The 18,434-nt window shown below is 43.7% G+C and overlaps 1 protein-coding gene across 2 annotated transcripts in view; it reads left to right on the forward strand.

The window, feature by feature from the left end:
- The window catches only part of Myh13 (myosin heavy chain 13), a 52,332-nt gene that overhangs the window by 12,321 nt on the left and 21,577 nt on the right, over nucleotides 1–18,434 (forward strand). For both annotated transcript variants that reach the window (XM_028780061.1, XM_028780062.1), the window contains 15 exons: nucleotides 595–658; nucleotides 746–844; nucleotides 943–1,046; nucleotides 3,671–3,809; nucleotides 6,358–6,476; nucleotides 7,186–7,335; nucleotides 7,443–7,613; nucleotides 8,123–8,432; nucleotides 10,599–10,672; nucleotides 10,778–10,865; nucleotides 13,653–13,770; nucleotides 14,563–14,686; nucleotides 15,380–15,516; nucleotides 16,025–16,280; nucleotides 17,710–17,952. In XM_028780061.1, coding sequence (XP_028635894.1) covers nucleotides 595–658; nucleotides 746–844; nucleotides 943–1,046; nucleotides 3,671–3,809; nucleotides 6,358–6,476; nucleotides 7,186–7,335; nucleotides 7,443–7,613; nucleotides 8,123–8,432; nucleotides 10,599–10,672; nucleotides 10,778–10,865; nucleotides 13,653–13,770; nucleotides 14,563–14,686; nucleotides 15,380–15,516; nucleotides 16,025–16,280; nucleotides 17,710–17,952 — 2,196 coding nt within the window. The remainder of the gene's footprint in view (nucleotides 1–594; nucleotides 659–745; nucleotides 845–942; nucleotides 1,047–3,670; nucleotides 3,810–6,357; nucleotides 6,477–7,185; nucleotides 7,336–7,442; nucleotides 7,614–8,122; nucleotides 8,433–10,598; nucleotides 10,673–10,777; nucleotides 10,866–13,652; nucleotides 13,771–14,562; nucleotides 14,687–15,379; nucleotides 15,517–16,024; nucleotides 16,281–17,709; nucleotides 17,953–18,434) is intronic.

The following is an 18,434-nucleotide window of genomic DNA, read 5'->3' on the forward strand; positions in this document are numbered from 1 at the left end:
AGAGAGAGAGAGAGAGAGAGAGAGAGAGAGAGAGAGAGAGAGAGAGAAGGGATAACTAACACAGACCGTGAGTTGTTTATTTGGGAGCCAGGGAAACTGGCCTGGGGCTAAGCCTGGAAGACAGATTTGCCATTAGGAAATAGCATGTAAAACAGAGGTGAGAAATTTAGAAGTAGCCTCCAGAGACAAAACAGAAACCAGAAAGACAGCTATGGATTCTAAGGTGTTAGGAAGAGTGTGAGAACCCAGGGATGGGGCAATTAAAATAGACACAGTTCCAAGCAGAGAGTTGGAAAGTGAAGGAGGCAATCAATCAATACTGATGTGGGCCAAGCAGAGGAGTGAGAAAATGAGCCCGCTTCCCCAGAGTTGCAGGAACAGGGCCAGCACTTTGGATAGAATTCTCATAGCCTTGGAGGACTCAGTCTGACAACAGGGCTGTCAGGAAACTAGAGAGGAAGAAAGTATCTGTGCTTCTGCCATCTCTCCCAGCCATGCCCCTCTACCCACTTCCTATTCATTGATGGTTGTAGCACCTCTCAGAGAATCAGAGGCAGCATAAATAAAGTAACTTGTCAACCTGATGTTGGACAGGGGAAGTTCATTCGGATTCACTTTGGAGCCACAGGGAAGCTAGCATCAGCAGACATCGAAACCTGTGAGTCTACACAATGTATAAAAATGATGCTTGGCTAAACACATCTCTCAAGAATTTGTAATCATATGATTGTTGTTGTTACCTTAGATCTCCTGGAAAAATCCAGAGTGACATTCCAGTTATCCAGTGAAAGAAGTTATCACATTTTTTATCAAATCATGTCAAACAAGAAACCAGAACTAATTGGTAAGCTCCAGAGATGCATTTAGCTTCTTGACCCATAGTGAGAACAGTACCCAGACTGAGTGATGCCTGAAGTGTTAAAGGCTCTCCATCTTTTACAGACTTGCTTCTGATTTCAACCAATCCCTTCGACTTCCCTTTCGTGAGCCAAGGAGAGGTCACGGTAGCTAGCATCGATGACAGCGAGGAATTGTTGGCAACTGATGTAAGCATGTATTTATTTGTTTTCATAGAGTATTACAGAGTTTGTGAGCTGAGGGGCATCTTAGTGAACTCATGGAAGGATGGGGAATCCAAAAACACTAGCTGCTTAGACTCATAGATTTTCCCACCACTACACCACAATGATTCAAAAATGGGATCCACAAAGTTCTACAATGCAGGCTACCAGTTCTACTCTCTACCATTTTGTTACAAATCTCTCTTGCATTTTAATGTGTGAACATCAGTTACAAGTCTTCATATTGCAGAAAACTACAAAACAGGAAAAACAGACCCTCCATGCTGCAGCGGCCTCTTCATTTTCCTTTCTACCTTCGCCCTAGACTCATCCCAGGCACCTACATCCTCAGCACATGGGGCAGACATGTAACCATTATCTGTGGTGATCTCCTGCTGATGTAATCACCATAACAGTAATAACTAAATGTGTTGAGCACTGACACATCACAGAGACAACTCACTTTACTTTCATTATTCAGTTGAGTCCTAAAAGCATCTTTGACATGTGTACCACCATTACTCCGTTTATGGATGTGGAAAGCTGACCCTTAGAATCTTAAAAGAAAATACACAACTTGCCTGAAGGTCTGTCCGTAAATGTAAACATGTCTAAACCCAAGTGTACACAACCAGGAGCAGAGTTCATCCACATTTTTTCCTGCCTCCACCTTCACAGAAGCTTCAAAGGCTAAAGAAATGAATATTAACCTTCATCAGGGCACATCCAGCACCCATCATCTCATCCTTAGCTTTATTCTGTGATGTTTCCAGGTAAAACTAATCATCTAAAGCAAGTAGAAATGTTCATAATCAAATAAACCAAAGGCAATGGTTTCCCCAGTCTTCTTGTGAGTGCTAAGAAGAGTCGGGTTAATAACTGGTGCTTCAGTCCCAGAGGAAGGATCTCCTACAGTGACTATGGCAAAGTAGTTTTCTGGCAATCCTTGCATCTTGATCCTTGAATACTCACATCCTTTCCATGGAGTGCCATACTCTTGTCCTCGCTCACTTGTGTGCTTTAAGGTCTCTATAGACTACACTGCCTAAGTCAGTGTAAATGATGCACAGTTGTATTTATAGGCATGGGTGTAGATCATGCATGTGGCCAAAGGCAGCTATGGATGTGACCCAACACAAAATCATAAGCTTACTCTTAAAATTATCAGGGTTTTGCCTTTAAAAATATTTTCTTGTTCTGAAACATGAACTTTGTAGATTACAGTGTCACATGCAATATCAACATATACCTGGAAAGTAGAAAAGCCTGTATAATATGCTTAGTACAATGAACTTTCCCCTCAAATATTTTCAGTTGGTGGTGGTTGAATCCACAGATGAGGGCCCATCATACTAAAGGTTTCTCATGTCTATATTTTTGCTCCCCCACTGTTCTCTTTACTGGTGGCATTTCTCTTGAGTGACAGTTAATAGCCTAACAGAAGAATGCTTTTGGGGGGATTGTGTTCCCAAGAGGTTCTCCAAAAAGTAACACTTTCTATTCATCCCTTCTAGAAATTAGTAAACGGGTCTCTCAATCTCTGGCAACCCTCACTAAAGCTAGCTATGGACCACTGAGATAAGATATGAATTCCAGGATGACTACCGTGGGCCCCATGACCCTTGATCTTTTGCTAGATCCTTGCATGGGCTCTTCATTCCCACAGTGGAGTGTCATCCTAGAAGTGTCTCACTTCTTCAGTATCATCCTCCTGCCTCACTGGGTCTATCCTACCAATTCAGACATGTCCAGATGTGTTTCAGCCCTATCAAAGGGCTGAAAACCTAACCTGCGACATAATCAATGTGTCACGCCCCAGAGAAGAACATTTTTAAAAATCATTGATCACTTATCATTTTATTAGGCTTTATGGTAAGAAGACGGGCAAAATAGTTTTGAAAACAAATCAGCCAACATTGGATCCAAACTAGCTCTAGCCCTCATCTTATAACATCCTCTTTGTAGAACCCGGGGCAGGTTCTCACCCTCAGAGAACCCTACTTCTTCACCCTTAACTCTGTATGTCTACAAGGTATGTGGACATGACGGGTGTACATACACATATATAGGTATATTTACATATATACATACTATAAACCTATAAGAGAGTCATGCAGCATTAAAATAACATATGGATAGCACTTCATCCAGTATCTTATATAAAAGAGGATTTCTGCAAAATATGTCCTTTGATCATCTGAAAATTGGTAATATCCCTGCTGACCTTCCCTCCTAGGTCTAATATTCTGTAGTGAATTTACTAAATGACAGACCACACTGGGATTCCCATGTTACTGAAACTTTTGGACACTATTTCTCTATCACTGTCCATGTAGTTTTCTTCCTCCAGTACCATATGGTGGTTTTAATACCCTCAGAGAAGGAATTTCATTTATATGTAGTGGGAGAGGTTACAGCTAGTTCCTATCTAATAAAAGAAAATAAATTCTCTATTTTTCCCATAACCTCCATTCATCTAAACAAACATATTTATAAAACCAGACTTTAGCACTTAACTTGACACATCACAAATTCAACCACTTGCGTGAGCAAATGCTGTCTCATCTGATACACAATAAGGATCCCTGGGTCCCTTTTCTTCCTTGTAGAATGCCATTGACATCCTGGGCTTCAGCCCAGAGGAGAAAGTTGGGATCTACAAGCTGACAGGGGCTGTGATGCATTATGGGAACATGAAGTTCAAACAGAAGCAGAGAGAGGAGCAGGCAGAGCCAGATGGCACTGAAGGTAACTGCATCTGAGCTGGGTGAGGGGGGGATTTGATTCCTCACCCATGTTCATGTGTGTCCCAAGCCTAGGCTATGTGAGATAAATGTTGCTGCTCTTCCAAAATTATATGCCCTGCATTTGAGTTTTCCAAAGTTTGTTGTGAATTCACATCTTAAACCAGTCCACTCACTTCATTAAGACTTACAGTGTCAAATCGTCATCTTCTCTCATCATCAAGATATGCCTGATCTTTGAGGTGGACTTGAGTGGAAGACTATGGCTAAGTGAACTTCACTTTCTCTCACTGCATGCTAACATTAATGCCCAGAATACTGTCCTGATAATGTGAACTTAAAATGAAATACTCTGCTAAAAAGGGAGTCAAGTTTTTATCCTCCTATCTCTCCCACCCTGACATGTATTGAACTTGAACCCGAAGCAAAAAACTGGTGACCAAATCTCCCCCTTAGTAATTCTCACCTGGCTGATGAAAGCCACACTCTTCCTTACACATAAAGCTACACCCTGCCCTACCCACAGAAATCCTAGAAGTAAAACTGAGAGAAGTGGGAAGAGAGGAAAGGCAACAGAATTCACACCACCCTGTGTAGCCTATTCTTTGAACCTCTCTTCTCTCACATGCATCCTACAATATTCCTTAAATAAAAGGGTGAATAATTGTGGGTCACCCCTAAAAGTCCTTCCTATGGACTCTATCCCCACAGTGTATCAATCAGAGTTGGTTAAGTGTGGAGGCATCAAGAAAGCTCTTTAGGCATGGGTTAAACGTTAGGAAGTTCTAAATGACCTTATCGGCACGCTGTTGAGGCTCACCTTATTGGTTTCTATCTGTCTGGATTAATTTCCTTTTTGTCAACTTAAAGCTATCTGATGAGCAGCATTACCACGGGTATATTAGCCCACCATGTTCATAGATCCCACCTACACTCAAGAGGAAGATTATGCAAGATGTGTTCCAGGGACATGTGCCTTGGGAGCCATCTTAGAAGCCTGTCTACCTCAGTGGTACATGGTGGGAAAAGATAGTGAATTCAGAACAGGAATCATGCTGGCCCAGGATAACGGTGAAAGGCTTCTGGGAGTAGGGGACAGTGAATTGGACTGTGAAGGATGGGTAGGATTCTGAAAGATGTGGGGAGAGAGAGACACACACTGAGGTAAGTAAGGAGCCAAGAGAAAAAACGTGGTGGGAACTGAGGAAGAGAGCTGGTCTACTTTGGCTTCAGGGGAAAAAAAAGATGTGGTAGATTTGCATTTGGAAAACTATATAAGCCACTGACACTCCTCGTCAATTTGTAATCCAGCAAATGCCCCATCCCATGAACAATCTGACAAAGGAAATGCCTCATTTGAGGTAACTGCTTCCAAGGAGTCTCTAGTTTGTGCCAAGCTGACAGAAACTAACCTGCAGGTACTAAAGCCATCTGCAGATGAACTCCTGGATAAATTGTGGTAGTATCTATGTACTGATGTATACTCTCCAATGTACTGTAAATTATCTCCAGATCACTTTAACATCTACCACAATGTAAACAGTCATGCCATAATGCTCAGGACAGATGCAATTTTGTTTCTGTTGTTGTTGCTGTTGTTGTTGTTGTTGTTGTTTTGAGACAGGATCCCCGGCTAGTCTAGAACTCACCATATAGACCAGGGGAGCCTAAAATTAACAGAGCTACACCTATATCTGCCTCCTAGGTGCTAGAATTAAAGGCGTGAGCCACTGTCACTGGCAATGCATTTTTTAAGTATTACATTTATTTTTGGGGTGTCAGGAAGTTGTAAACTAGGGTCCATGTGGTGAGGTCTGAGAACAACTTCCAAAATTCAGATCTCTCCTTTCATTGTGTGAGTCCTAGGGTTGAAAGTCAGGTTATCATGCCCAGAGCAAACACCCTTACCTGCTAAGCCATCTAACAAGCTCAGACTTAATTCTTTCTCTTAGCATTTTCAACTCATGGTTGGTAGGACCCACAGGTGTTACAAGGTAACTAATATGCTTTTTGAGTTGGGTTGATGTTGCTGTTTTGTTGTTGTTGTTGTTTTGGGACAGGATCTCTTTATGTAGTACTGACAGTCCTGATACTTGCTATATAGATGGGGCTGGCTTCAAGCTCACAGAGGTTTGCCTGTCTCTGACTCCCAAGTGCTGAGTTTAAAGGAGTGTACCACCATGCCCAGCTAACTAATGTGTTTATGAAGTTGAAGTATTAGTAGGTCAAAAATCAGTTGAGATGCATATTGTCTGGGCATGTAGCTCAATAGTAGAGCATAGTAGACATCCCTAACACCAGAAGAAATAGAAAAGGGAAGGAAAAAAGCCAAGGTTTCTATTTACAAAGCTAGCATCTAGATTGGAAGCTCTTGATAACAAAAGGCCCCTGGGTTATAGCTTGAGACTTTATAGACAAGTCCATGCCTGTTACAGATAGAATATAGAAACATCTTAGGAGGATTAAGAAACATGTTTCTGGGAGGAGCCTGAGCTAACTGGATAGCTCAATGACTTCTGTTTTCTATAACAGCATGTTTCCTCTCCCTTCAGTGGCTGACAAAGCTGGATACCTGATGGGACTGAATTCTGCAGAGATGCTGAAAGGCCTGTGCTGTCCAAGAGTGAAGGTTGGAAATGAGTATGTCACCAAAGGACAGAATGTCCAGCAGGTAACAGATTCTCAGAATCCAGTTGACCTGGACGGCCTGCTATTCTAACCATGTCTGCAGCAGTCTTCTGGTTACATTAAGAAAGTTGTGTGAAACTGACTTCAGTATGAAGGTGGAAATTATCCTTAGATCTCAGGGATGGCCCAAGGAATGCAAATTCAGGCCTGCCCACTCCTGCTATGAGGGCAGGTAACTAAGAAATGAACTCGAGACAGCTTATCTCTGACTCCTTTGCAGCTACAAGTGCTATTATCTCTCTCCTCTGTTGTGTCTTTGCTAAATAAGGTTCCTTTGCCCTTTCTGCCTGAGTCCTCTCTCAGATCTCTCAAATTTATACCTCCATATTTCTACTTTCAACCTGAGATTCAGACCAGTGGCTTTTGATTCCAATTCCAAATTCTATAAAGGAATACTAATTCATCCAATCTACATCAAGGCTTCTCCTCTGACTGGAACAGCACAATGGCTGAAGTCCTATGCTATGGCCATGTCTGTTAAGAAACTATGTTTTTAGTGGAATTGTTATCAAAGAAAGGAGACTGTCATGATCGAGGCAGATGTCTTTAATAAGACGCTGAATGATGTCAAATTGTCAATACTCAATTACTTTTGACCATTATGATATCAACTTCATGCTTCAACTTAATGTAACCAATGAGCGTGAACCAATGGTTTAATATGAATGTTAAGTGGGTGGTCCTTTCTCAAGGTGACCAACTCAGTGGGCGCTCTGGCCAAAGCTGTCTATGAGAAGATGTTCCTGTGGATGGTCACCCGCATCAACCAGCAGCTGGACACCAAGCAGCCCCGGCAGTACTTCATTGGGGTCTTGGACATCGCTGGCTTTGAGATCTTTGATGTGAGCTGTTTGGACAACATGACTGACTTATTCTCTCTGCTTAGCTCTGGTCCCAAATTCATTAGCACAGATTTTTCAGACTTAAGCTCTTTCATATTTGCACCTAGTTCAACAGCCTGGAGCAGCTGTGCATCAACTTCACCAACGAGAAACTGCAACAGTTTTTCAACCACCACATGTTCGTGCTGGAGCAGGAGGAGTACAAGAAGGAAGGCATCGAATGGGAGTTCATTGACTTCGGGATGGACCTGGCGGCCTGCATCGAGCTCATTGAGAAGGTAGGGGAGCTTCCTCCATGGTTGGTACCCTCACATTGTCCTCTGCCTCTCGATGGCATCTCTAATCCCTCTCCCTTTGCAGGATTCTGCACTTGCATTGTGGCATCTCTTACCTACTGACATGCCCCAAAATTCAAAGAGTAGAGACCAGGGGTGTTGGTATTCTTAGTGGAAAGTTACTGTGAAACCAAGGAATGATGTTAACTTTTAATAAGGACTTTAATGCTGGGCCAGGGGATACATTCCTCTAATCTCAATGGATGGGGATCTGAAACAGAAGGATTATTAGTTTCAGATTACTCTACCCAGCAAGAGCGCATTCTTTGTATCTACCACTGTTCTGTCACTATATCACACACACCTGGAACCTTGTTCTCATGGATCACAATCCAGTGCTATCAGCAGCACAGTGATGGCACCAAAGGATTTCTCTTTGCTTTCTCCATCTGTGGAACTACTAGCATGTCTTCTCAACTATAAAGATGCCATCTCTGTCATCCTCCTTCTAGCCAATGGGCATCTTCTCCATCCTTGAAGAGGAGTGCATGTTCCCCAAGGCAACAGACACCTCCTTCAAGAACAAGCTGTACGACCAGCACCTGGGAAAATCCAACAACTTCCAGAAGCCCAAACCCGCCAAAGGCAAGGCTGAGGCCCACTTCTCCCTGGTGCACTATGCGGGCACTGTGGACTACAACATCGCTGGCTGGCTGGACAAGAACAAGGACCCACTGAATGAGACTGTGGTGGGGCTGTACCAGAAGTCCTCCTTGAAGCTGTTGTCCTTCCTCTTTTCCAACTATGCAGGAGCAGAAGCAGGTAAGAGTTGTTTTCCCTCATGGAAGCTCTGTGCATCACTCACACCCTCAAGCTGCTCATGTATCAGATGGCCCAACAGGAGCTTCAGGCTCTTGCCTCCATTTCTCTTCCTCCTATTCCCAATGTTCCTCTTAGAACACAAAGTTCTGTGAGGGTAAAATGGACCCTAAGTGGACAAGGTAGTCGGTAATTCATTGTTCAATGATTTTCTTTAAATTAAGATGTAATTGAAATGCAGTAAAATTAATGCTTAAATATTCAGTGGCTATGTATGTTTGTAATGCTGGGCAATCATCACCACTATCTAATTTGAGAATATCTTATCACTCCTGTAATCTGTAAGCAGTCTCTCACCATTCCTGCCCCCAGAGCCTGGCAACCTCTGATCTACCTTCCATCTCTATGGACTATTTTCTTAAAGCTGGCCAAGGTTTCTGTAACCTCACTTAGGGGTAATACCAAGACTTTACCACAAGGACATATGTGGCTATGGACTTGAGAACTCCCGTAGAGCTGAGACTAGCTTGAGGGTGTGTTTGGCCTTTTCTGAAAATTTCATAGAAATGGAATCAGATATGAGAGGGTCTTTCACTCAGGCTTGATATTTTTAAGGTTTGTGCATGATGTGGCAGTATTAGTTCTTGATTCCTTTCTAGAGACAGTAATATCTCACTGCATGGGTCATCTTCACTTTGTCTCTGCCGCCATCAGTCTGTGGGTAATTGGACCATCTCCACTTTCTGGCTACTGTGATACAGCCTGCCTCTATGTCTAATCATTTGGGAAACTACAGAAGTTGTTCCCAAAGTAGATAAAGAGCAGCTGGCGCCAACTTCCAAGGTTCCATCATGATCTCTTTACTAATAGGTGTGGTGCATTAAACAATTGCCCAAGATATAGTTCTAAAATATTGACCATTTAAGTGCATGCATTTATTAATTAATTTCTTTAATTTAAAATGAGTGCAAGATAATCATTCAGTAGATAATAATATAACATTATAAGAGCGAATGTCTAGTTATACTTTGGGCTGAGAACTGTAATAAATTAGCACAATTTAAAGTTGAATGACAAAAATGATTTTTCTTTGAGTCAGACCAGGGTACCTCTAACTGTCTCTTAGGAACAATGTAACTTAGCAACAATGTCAGGACATTATTAGAAGAACCCGTGGATGGATATGGATCTGAAAAAAAAGACTTTCTGGCCTTCCCTCCCTAAATATATACTCCTGCTAGCCTCATACAGAGCGGCCAAGTGACAGAGTATAAAAAAAGAGAGGGAATATTTTCCCCCAAGTTGAATCAAGATTAAGTTTCAGAAGCTAAATATGAAAGACAGTCATCCAGTAAACTTAGACCAAACATCACTGACTTGAAACTGAGAAAAGAAATTAGATGGTTTCTTCCAGAAAAGAAGTGGGGAGGGAATAGACTATAGAATATTCATGAAAAAATATACTTTTATTCTTCTCAGTTTCTCCTTCATGAAGGCAGATTCCAGGATAATGAGGCCTACTCCTATGATCCCAGCACTGGGGTAGTAGAGGCAGAAGGATTGTTACAAGTTCAAAGCCAGCCTGGGCTACCTGGCAAGACTTGGTCTCAAAAATAAAAAATAAAATTATGAATAATAAAAGGGGTAAACAGCTGGGCAGTGGTGGCACATGCCTTTAATCCCAGTACTTGGAAGGCAGAGGCAGGCAGATTTCTGAGTTCAAGGCCAGCCTGGTCTACATCTACAGAGTGAGTTCCAGGACAGCCAGAGCTACACAGAAAAACCTTGTCTCGAAAAACCAAAAACAAATAAATAAATAAATAAATAAATAATAAAAGGGGTAAACACACGAGAGAGATTTCAATCATGGAGAGGAATATCTCAACCCATTTGACTAAATGTCAGATTCCCCAAGAAAAGGACTGTCTCCCTACACCAAGAATGTGTATTATGCTTTCAGCTAAATGTCACTACATCCCACCCCAGCCCATTAGCACAATGATAAAAGTTGAGTGTCCCCAAATCTGAGCAGTTTAGGTGTGTGCTGAGAACAACCCAACAAAACTTGGGCCAATGCAGCCAACTCTCTTGTCACTGGGCTCAGAAGAGGGCATATACAGATCCTTCCCCTAGTCCACCTGACCCCAGCTCTATGTGTCCCCCATGCAGGTGATTCTGCAGGAGGCAAGAAGGGTGGAAAGAAGAAGGGCTCCTCTTTCCAGACAGTGTCTGCTGTGTTCAGGGTACGTGGTGGTTTCTCTTTTGGTACCTTCCTCTTTCACTTGTTTCTCTGCCCAGTAAAATGGCATGCACTAAGACAAATGTGCTTGTTTTCATCTGTGTCCCAGGAAAACTTAAACAAATTGATGACCAACCTAAGGAGCACCCATCCTCACTTTGTGCGATGCCTGATTCCTAATGAGACCAAGACTCCTGGTGAGTGACTGACTCTCCAGGCTAGTTGTTATTTGAAAAGAACAGGACTCCCTAAAATGTATGCATATTCCTAAGCATGGGCTAAAGAGAGAGTAGGTGATGGTTCAGGAAACCATTTAAAGTTCAGTTCAAGGGGCACAGAGGTGAACAGTGCCAATCCAAGAATCCCTGAGGCTGAGGCAAAAGGCTGTAGTTTGATGTCAGCCATGGCAGCATGACAAGACTCTGTTTCAAAAACTAAAGGGAAAAAGAAAAAAGAAAAATGGGTTTGACATATTCATACAAAGGCAATACAGAACTATCCATGGGCCATCTGGAGAGCATATCTGTAGGGCTAGAAGCCAAGACAGCATGGTTTCTGGTAGAGCTCATCTCAGAATTCCTAGTGAGCTTCAGTGAGAGGGACCTGGGAAGACAGAGTCTAGCCTCTGTTCTGTCATTGCCTTGCAAAGTCTTCTACAGTATCCTGTCACACCATAAGATTCTTCTGTGGAGTTTTGCATGACCTCCACACCAATGGGGCCATCACTCGAAGATGGTTTTTAAGTTTTCTTCCAGCTGTTCTATAATTCTGCCTTTCTCTCTGCCTTTGACTCTCCCGTAGCTATGGCCTTGACCTTGTCTGCTTGCTTCAGGCCACAGTAGTGACGAGCCCATGGGGCTTCTTTCCACATGCTTTCTGTTACTCACTTCAGCTCAAACCTATACCTTAGGAGGTAGAAGCTACTGTTCTCCATATTTTACAAATGAAGAATTCAAGTCATGTTAAATTTCAAGAAATTCCTTTTCTCAAAGTCCAGCATTTAAGCAAGAGCCCTGGCTTTTAAGAAGATTGTTTCTGCTTGTTAAAAAGGAGTCATTCTCCTATCTCTGGCAAAAGAACCGGGTGCCTATTTAACATATTAAAATAACTGCTGCAGGCCAGTCTCTCCCAGCACTGTCCTTACAGTTCCAGAGTTCTGGCTCCTCTCCGCATTTCTCCCCCAACCCCTACCCTCAACCTCCAAGCCCCAGAGCCTCAATTCCATTCCCCTAGCTTCTTGGACTCCTCTACAACCCAGTCATTTTGGTTAGTGTTCTCTTGGTCTTTTGGCCTCTTGGTATCTGGGTTTCCAGGGAGCTCTCTTTGCCCGCTCTCTCTTCTCTTCCTCTCTTGCTACCCCAACTCCATGGGCTGGTGCAGTCTGCTGGCCAAGTTCAGTCTGGACCATTCCAGTTGTCTGTGTCTCTGCTCTCCCTCCTTATCTACAATAAATGATCTCTCAACTCACACCTGAGAGAATCATGTCCTCATTTTTTTTTTGAGACACAGAAGGTCCCCTTTCATGCAGTTGGTAAACAGCACAGTTGGGATTTGAACCAGTAGGAATCACATTCATGTATTGAAATACACTGTGTCTCATTAATATGCATAATCATAATGTTTTGTGCATTTGTTAAAATTAAAAATCAGTGGATACTAAAAGAGGAGATGTGAAAAATGAAAAATATAAAACACAAATATTGCATGCTATAAAATCAAGAGAAATGAATACCCATGTGTTATTAAAGCAATAAGAAAGTTTATTTATATATTTAAAACTTTCTCTAATATAACCATGAAGTAGAAATGTTGGAAATTTGCCCCCCCCCAAAATTCATTTTTTTGATAAATCTGGAAGAGAAATTTTAACAGTACCCTACATCCATGAGAATCTTAAGGTTCCCTTAAATGGATTTTCTATTCAAGATAAAATGGAGCTATTACAATCAAAAAGGAAAAAAAAAAAAAACCTGGAGGAAATGAGGGAGGGGAAGGAACCAGACTAGAAAATGTCTACGGTTCCCTGCACAAATCCTTCTGGAATCCTGATAGAGATATTTCCTCCCTAGTCTTTATCAGTCTTTCTTCAGGGAATTCCCACCTGGTGGACCTTTGGGCAGTGATGGCAGTGTTCTGCCTTTGCACAGTATGGTGTCACTGTCACCAGCTGCAATAAGTTTGGCTTAAGTCAACCGAGAGGAATCCTTGTTGTTAATGACTTTAAGTGTATAAGGTCACACATAGATGACTGCACTAGGAGAGGCTATATCTCTAGTCAAGCTGTGAAAACTGTTATAAAGATCTCTCTTCAGAGTAAGTAGGAAAGCCTGTAGACATTCTAGAAATTTCTATAAGGTGACATCAAAGCCAGAATTAGCTGTGCACTTCCCCAGCAACTTAGAAAGCTTATAGTGAGAAACCACCACAGCCACTGTTTTTCTCCTCTCACCCTCTGGCCAGGCTGGTTACCAAGCCTTGGCTTCTGAGCCATAGGCTTCTGGTCCCTCTGGCCCCAAGTATTTCACTCAACCCCTGCTCCCTGAGCAGATGGCCCCTAGTCCTTGACACTCAGCCTCCAACTCCTACCTTCCTTTCTGTCTCGATTTTGTTTCACATCTGGCTTTGCAGGTTCTGCACATTAGATATTTTCACTCCTGAGCAGAGGCAGGAAGACTCTTCAGGTTGTCTAGTGGGAAGTCCCAGGCCCTTTCCACATACCCCTGCTTTCCTCAGAGCATAGTTTCTGAGGCTTCTGGCAGGATACATCTCTGATTCTCATGGCCGTAGGGTGCTAGACTCTCCCAGGAAGGCTGGGGCGATTTCCTCTGTGAGGCTTGTTAGACAAGTTGCAGTCACTCCTAGACTCTCACTTATTACTAATACTGATACACTCAAGTGCTGCTGATACTGAAGACGTTCACGGTGTCTCAGATCATTAAGACAGAGAAAAGCCGCCAATGTCCCACACCCCGCACTCTCCCCAGGTGTGATGGACCACTACTTGGTCATGCATCAGCTGCGCTGTAACGGGGTCCTGGAGGGCATCCGCATCTGCAGGAAAGGGTTCCCCAGCAGGATCCTCTATGCTGACTTCAAACAACGGTAGGTTACCTCTTCCGTGTGTCTATCTCCTTTGGGGACAGCTTTTATAGATACACTCCCATCCAAAGTACCCTTGGCCTGGGCAGTTGGTAAACTAACACGCTTCTCAGGGTTTTCAGTAAATATCATTTTGCCACAAGGATAAGCACATGTACAATGTGAGTCTTGGGATATCCCTAAGTGGTCTATTAGTACAGTCAGACCTCACCTGACAGTCAGGTGACTGTCACTTTAAAGAAGGACGTCTCATCATAAGACTGATGGACATCTGGGACTCCATAACCCTTTACATAGAGGAGTTCTTGTACATTAGAGCATCCCAGCAGCATCTCTGTCCTCTACCCTAAGATGCTGGGCGCAAACCACACACTGAATTCCTATGCTGTAACCATCGAAGGTACCAGATGTTGCCAGATGTTCCCTAGAATTCAAATTTTCCAGTTGAAACCCACTGTTCCAGAACACTTCTTTCCTTCCAGAAGTCCAGACCCCTTGAGGGGTAGGAGGGCTGAGGTCTCCAAGCCACAGTTTAATTCAAAGCTCTTCCAGGTCAAAGAAGAACCATTTCCTTTGAAGGCAAATTGTCTGAGCCAGGCGCTCAACCCATCTTCCTCCTTCCTTCATGATTCTTTCCCCCAAACCACACCCTAGAACTCAACCCTGGACTCTCCCCTCTCCCAGGCTAGCAGAACAGTATTTACCTTCTTAAGAGTGGAGCAGAAGGTTCTAGAAAGTCTGGTCTCAGGTACAAGACTGTGGTGAGAGGTCAGAACCATTGACTCTTCTCCTCAGGTACCGGATCCTTAATGCTAGTGCCATCCCGGAAGGGCAGTTCATCGATAGCAAGAATGCCTCCGAGAAGCTCCTGAATTCCATTGATGTGGACCGAGAGCAGTTCCGATTCGGCCACACCAAGGTGAGGCCAGGTGGCCTGGAGACTCCGGCAACCCTTCAGCTTGACTACTGCTCAGAAGGGAGGGTCTTTCTTCTTCCAGTCAACTTTACCAGCCTTGTCTTAAAGCCCAGGCAGAGGAGCCCTGGGACAGTAGCTGGGGGCTCTGGCTCTGTGCTGATCATTAAGACAAGACATTTAAGTTAGAAAATGTATCTGCAAGCAGGAGAACCCTGGTGTCCTAGAGAGAGGCAGGAGAGAGACTCTCAAAGGAAAAGAGCCTCAGCGTACATAGAACATAGGACAGATTTCAGGGTAGATGTCTTCAGAAAGGTAATTATTAAAACTGTGGAAGGACTTCTGGTCACTGAGTGCATGTATGTGCCCTGTGCATACCCACCTAGACATATATCACTGACTTGCTCCTACTCTGGGCATGATCTTGCCCTGTGGTTACTTTCTGGGTTTGTCTTGATTGCCTTCATGTGGGCTCTGCAAAACCATCCCAGGAGGCTGATGGGCCTGGAAGCTACTTTAGAGCACAATGCCTTACCAGCAGCCCAAGAGGTACAAAACCAAAGACCAGACCCACTGGGATGTGAAGCCTGGACGCACTTCAGGTGATGAAGATGGAATTGGGAAGAAATAGGTTCCATCATGAGGCTGACTGAACACCTGCTGAGGATATAGCTAAGCTCATCTCCTTTTTAAATGCAGGTGTTTTTCAAAGCTGGACTCCTGGGACTCCTGGAAGAGATGAGAGATGAGAAGCTGGTGACCCTAATGACACGTACGCAGGCAGTGTGCAGGGGCTACCTGATGAGGGTGGAGTTCAAGAAAATGATGGAGAGGAGGTAAAGTACCTCTTTTACCTACCCTTTCTACTCAGCAACTGGAAATCACTTCCTACTTTGGGTCTTAGAATATTCATTCATTCATTCATTCATTCACTCATTCATTCAATAATTTGGCCAGTAGTGACTGAACAGCCATCTTGTGTACTGGAGATATGGAAATGAACCTTGCCTTCCAACAGTTCACAGACACGTGAAAAGCAGACACATACAGAGAGAGCGCTTCAATACAATGGCATTTTTATAGTTAGGCAAAGGAGGGCCTGGCATAAATAGCCTGGCTCACATATTAGAGTTGGCATGAAGGGTTCAGCCTCCCTTCTTCCTAATCTTTTCCTGCTGCATCCAGTGCCCTCATTCACGTAGACTCATAGACCCTGCAAAGCTTGGGTGTACCCTCTTCTACCCAGCTGAGTTCCGATGACGATTCTGAGACTTGTCAGGGATGGGTTCAAATGGAAAATAGTAAGTACTGTGGGTAATTAATCCGAGTCCTGTGGGTGAACAGGGAGTCCATCTTCTGCATCCAGTACAATGTCCGTTCCTTCATGAATGTCAAGCACTGGCCCTGGATGAATCTGTTCTTCAAGATCAAGCCCCTGCTGAAGAGTGCAGAGGCAGAGAAGGAGATGGCCACCATGAAGGAGGACTTTGAACGAGCCAAGGAAGAACTGGCTAGATCTGAGGCTCGTCGGAAGGAACTGGAGGAGAAAATGGTCTCCCTGCTACAGGAAAAAAATGACCTCCAGTTGCAAGTCCAGTCTGTAAGTTTTTTTTCTTCCCCGAGAGTGTAAAACACAGATTCCCAGGACGAGGAAGGAGCACCGAGGGTCCTTTAGCTGTCTATTTAAGAGGCAGTGGTGCCACCTAGTGGTCCTACCAAGTATTGCAGCACTACCCGGTCTGTAGGAGCAAGGCTGGCCTTGATTTCCCCAGAAAACATGTTGGCAGAGTGATTTTATGCTCTCTCTGGTCTTTTCTCTGTCTTCTGCAACAAGCAAAATACCCACTCATATACATAAAATAAAAATACTTTTTAAATGTTTAAATGCACATAGTTTTAAATGTATCAATAAAAATAAATCATTAAAATTCAATACCCAACTGAAAACAGAAGTTAATTTTCCACGCATGATTTTCAATATATGATTATTCTCTGAAAAGTTCTTTAGAGAATTCATTTTTACCAAAGAAATGGGGGCAGGAGAATGGAGCCACATTCGCAGGCCTCAATATTCTGGTAGCATGATTGTCTCCTCTCCAAGAAATGTATTTTTTCTCTTTATAAAGCCCTTGGAGACTTTCTTTGCATCGCCCCTTCTGTACAGTCATGTGCTTTCCCTTACTCTCACCCCGGGGGTAGAGTGCTCTCCACTGGAGCACCATCTTCCAAGGCTCAGAGGACAGGAATCCTAGAGTTCTCTAAATCCTAGTTAACCTCCCAGACTCCCCACTTGTTAGCAATGTGACTTCAGCCCAGTTAGTTCTTGTCTGCTTTCATGTTCTTCTTGTCTTCCCATCTGAAAATGAACATCATAACAGTACTCATAGTGGATGGTTGTCAAGGAACCGGAGGCCTTGATGCATGTCAAGTGCCCAGCCTGTGCTGAGGTGTCTAGAGGTTCAGAGAGCGTTACCAAGGAATCTTCCCAGGCTTATTCTATCCATTTGCCTGCACTGTGTGTCTAGTGCTTCAAATATTTACAATGGGAAGGTGTAGGCTGATTTCGCTTAAGAACATAATTAGCCAGTCTCAGTCCCGTCCACAAAACTCACTACAGCCTTCTGGACATGGGCCTATTCAGTCACCTAGCCCTGTGTGTTTTTACTCTCCCATTCTGTTGCTGGAGGAAGCACAGCCAGGGACACATGCACAGCCCCCTTCTGCTGAATGTTAACAGATAGTAAGTAGACTTTTGAAAACGCCAATCTGCTTTGTATAGCATGGAGTATATGGATCACGTGGCTTTTGACTGGTGGGACAGGGCTTCTTGTTTCTTGTTTGTAGTGAACCTGCAACTCCATGAGTGCCTTTGTGTGAGATTACTTTGAGTGATTGGCTGTCAATGATGGTGTCCTTAGTGGTTAAGAGGACACATAGGTGACATTTGTGTAAGTGCCTGAAGGCCAGGCTCTTTCTTCCCAGGGTTTAAAAATAACTGACCAGAACTCACAGTGACCTGGCTCTTTCAGGAAACAGAGAATCTAATGGATGCAGAGGAACGGTGTGAGGGTCTCATCAAAAGCAAGATCCAACTGGAGGCAAAGGTCAAGGAGCTGAATGAGAGGCTGGAGGAGGAGGAAGAGATGAATTCTGAGCTGGTTGCCAAGAAGAGGAATCTGGAAGACAAGTGCTCTTCTCTCAAAAGAGACATTGACGACCTGGAGTTGACCCTGACTAAGGTTGAGAAGGAAAAGCACGCCACAGAGAACAAGGTGGGTGCACTGAAGGCTTCTCACATGCTTTCCGCTAATCCTCACTCATCACCTAGAAGTGGGAGGCAGAAACTGGAGACAGCCTGGTCTACATGACAAGCAGCTGCTGGGTATGATCTCTCGTTCTTGAGCTCCACTCCACAAGCTCCCTTCAACTCTTCCTGAGGGTGGGGGGTGTTGCTAACTTGTGCATTTCCTTGACAGCAAAGACTGGATCCAGGTACCCTCAGGCTTTATTAGAGGGGTATAGAGAAAGCCAGTCCAATTGGGAATCTAGTGGCTAGAGAGACAGCTCAGCAGTCAAGAGCACCGGCTGTTCTTCCAAAAGTAGTTTACAATAGTCTGTGATTCCAGTTACAGGGGATTTGATGTCTTCTTCTGGACTTCATGGGCACTACAATCACATGGTATACCTAGGTCCTTACATGCAGACAAAACGTTCATAGACTTCAAGTAAATTTCCAGGAGTAGTTGTGCATGCC

The sequence above is a fragment of the Grammomys surdaster genome, unplaced genomic scaffold, assembly GCF_004785775.1.
Source record: "Grammomys surdaster isolate TR1022 unplaced genomic scaffold, NIH_TR_1.0 364, whole genome shotgun sequence".
NCBI classification, from domain to species: Eukaryota; Metazoa; Chordata; class Mammalia; order Rodentia; family Muridae; genus Grammomys; species Grammomys surdaster.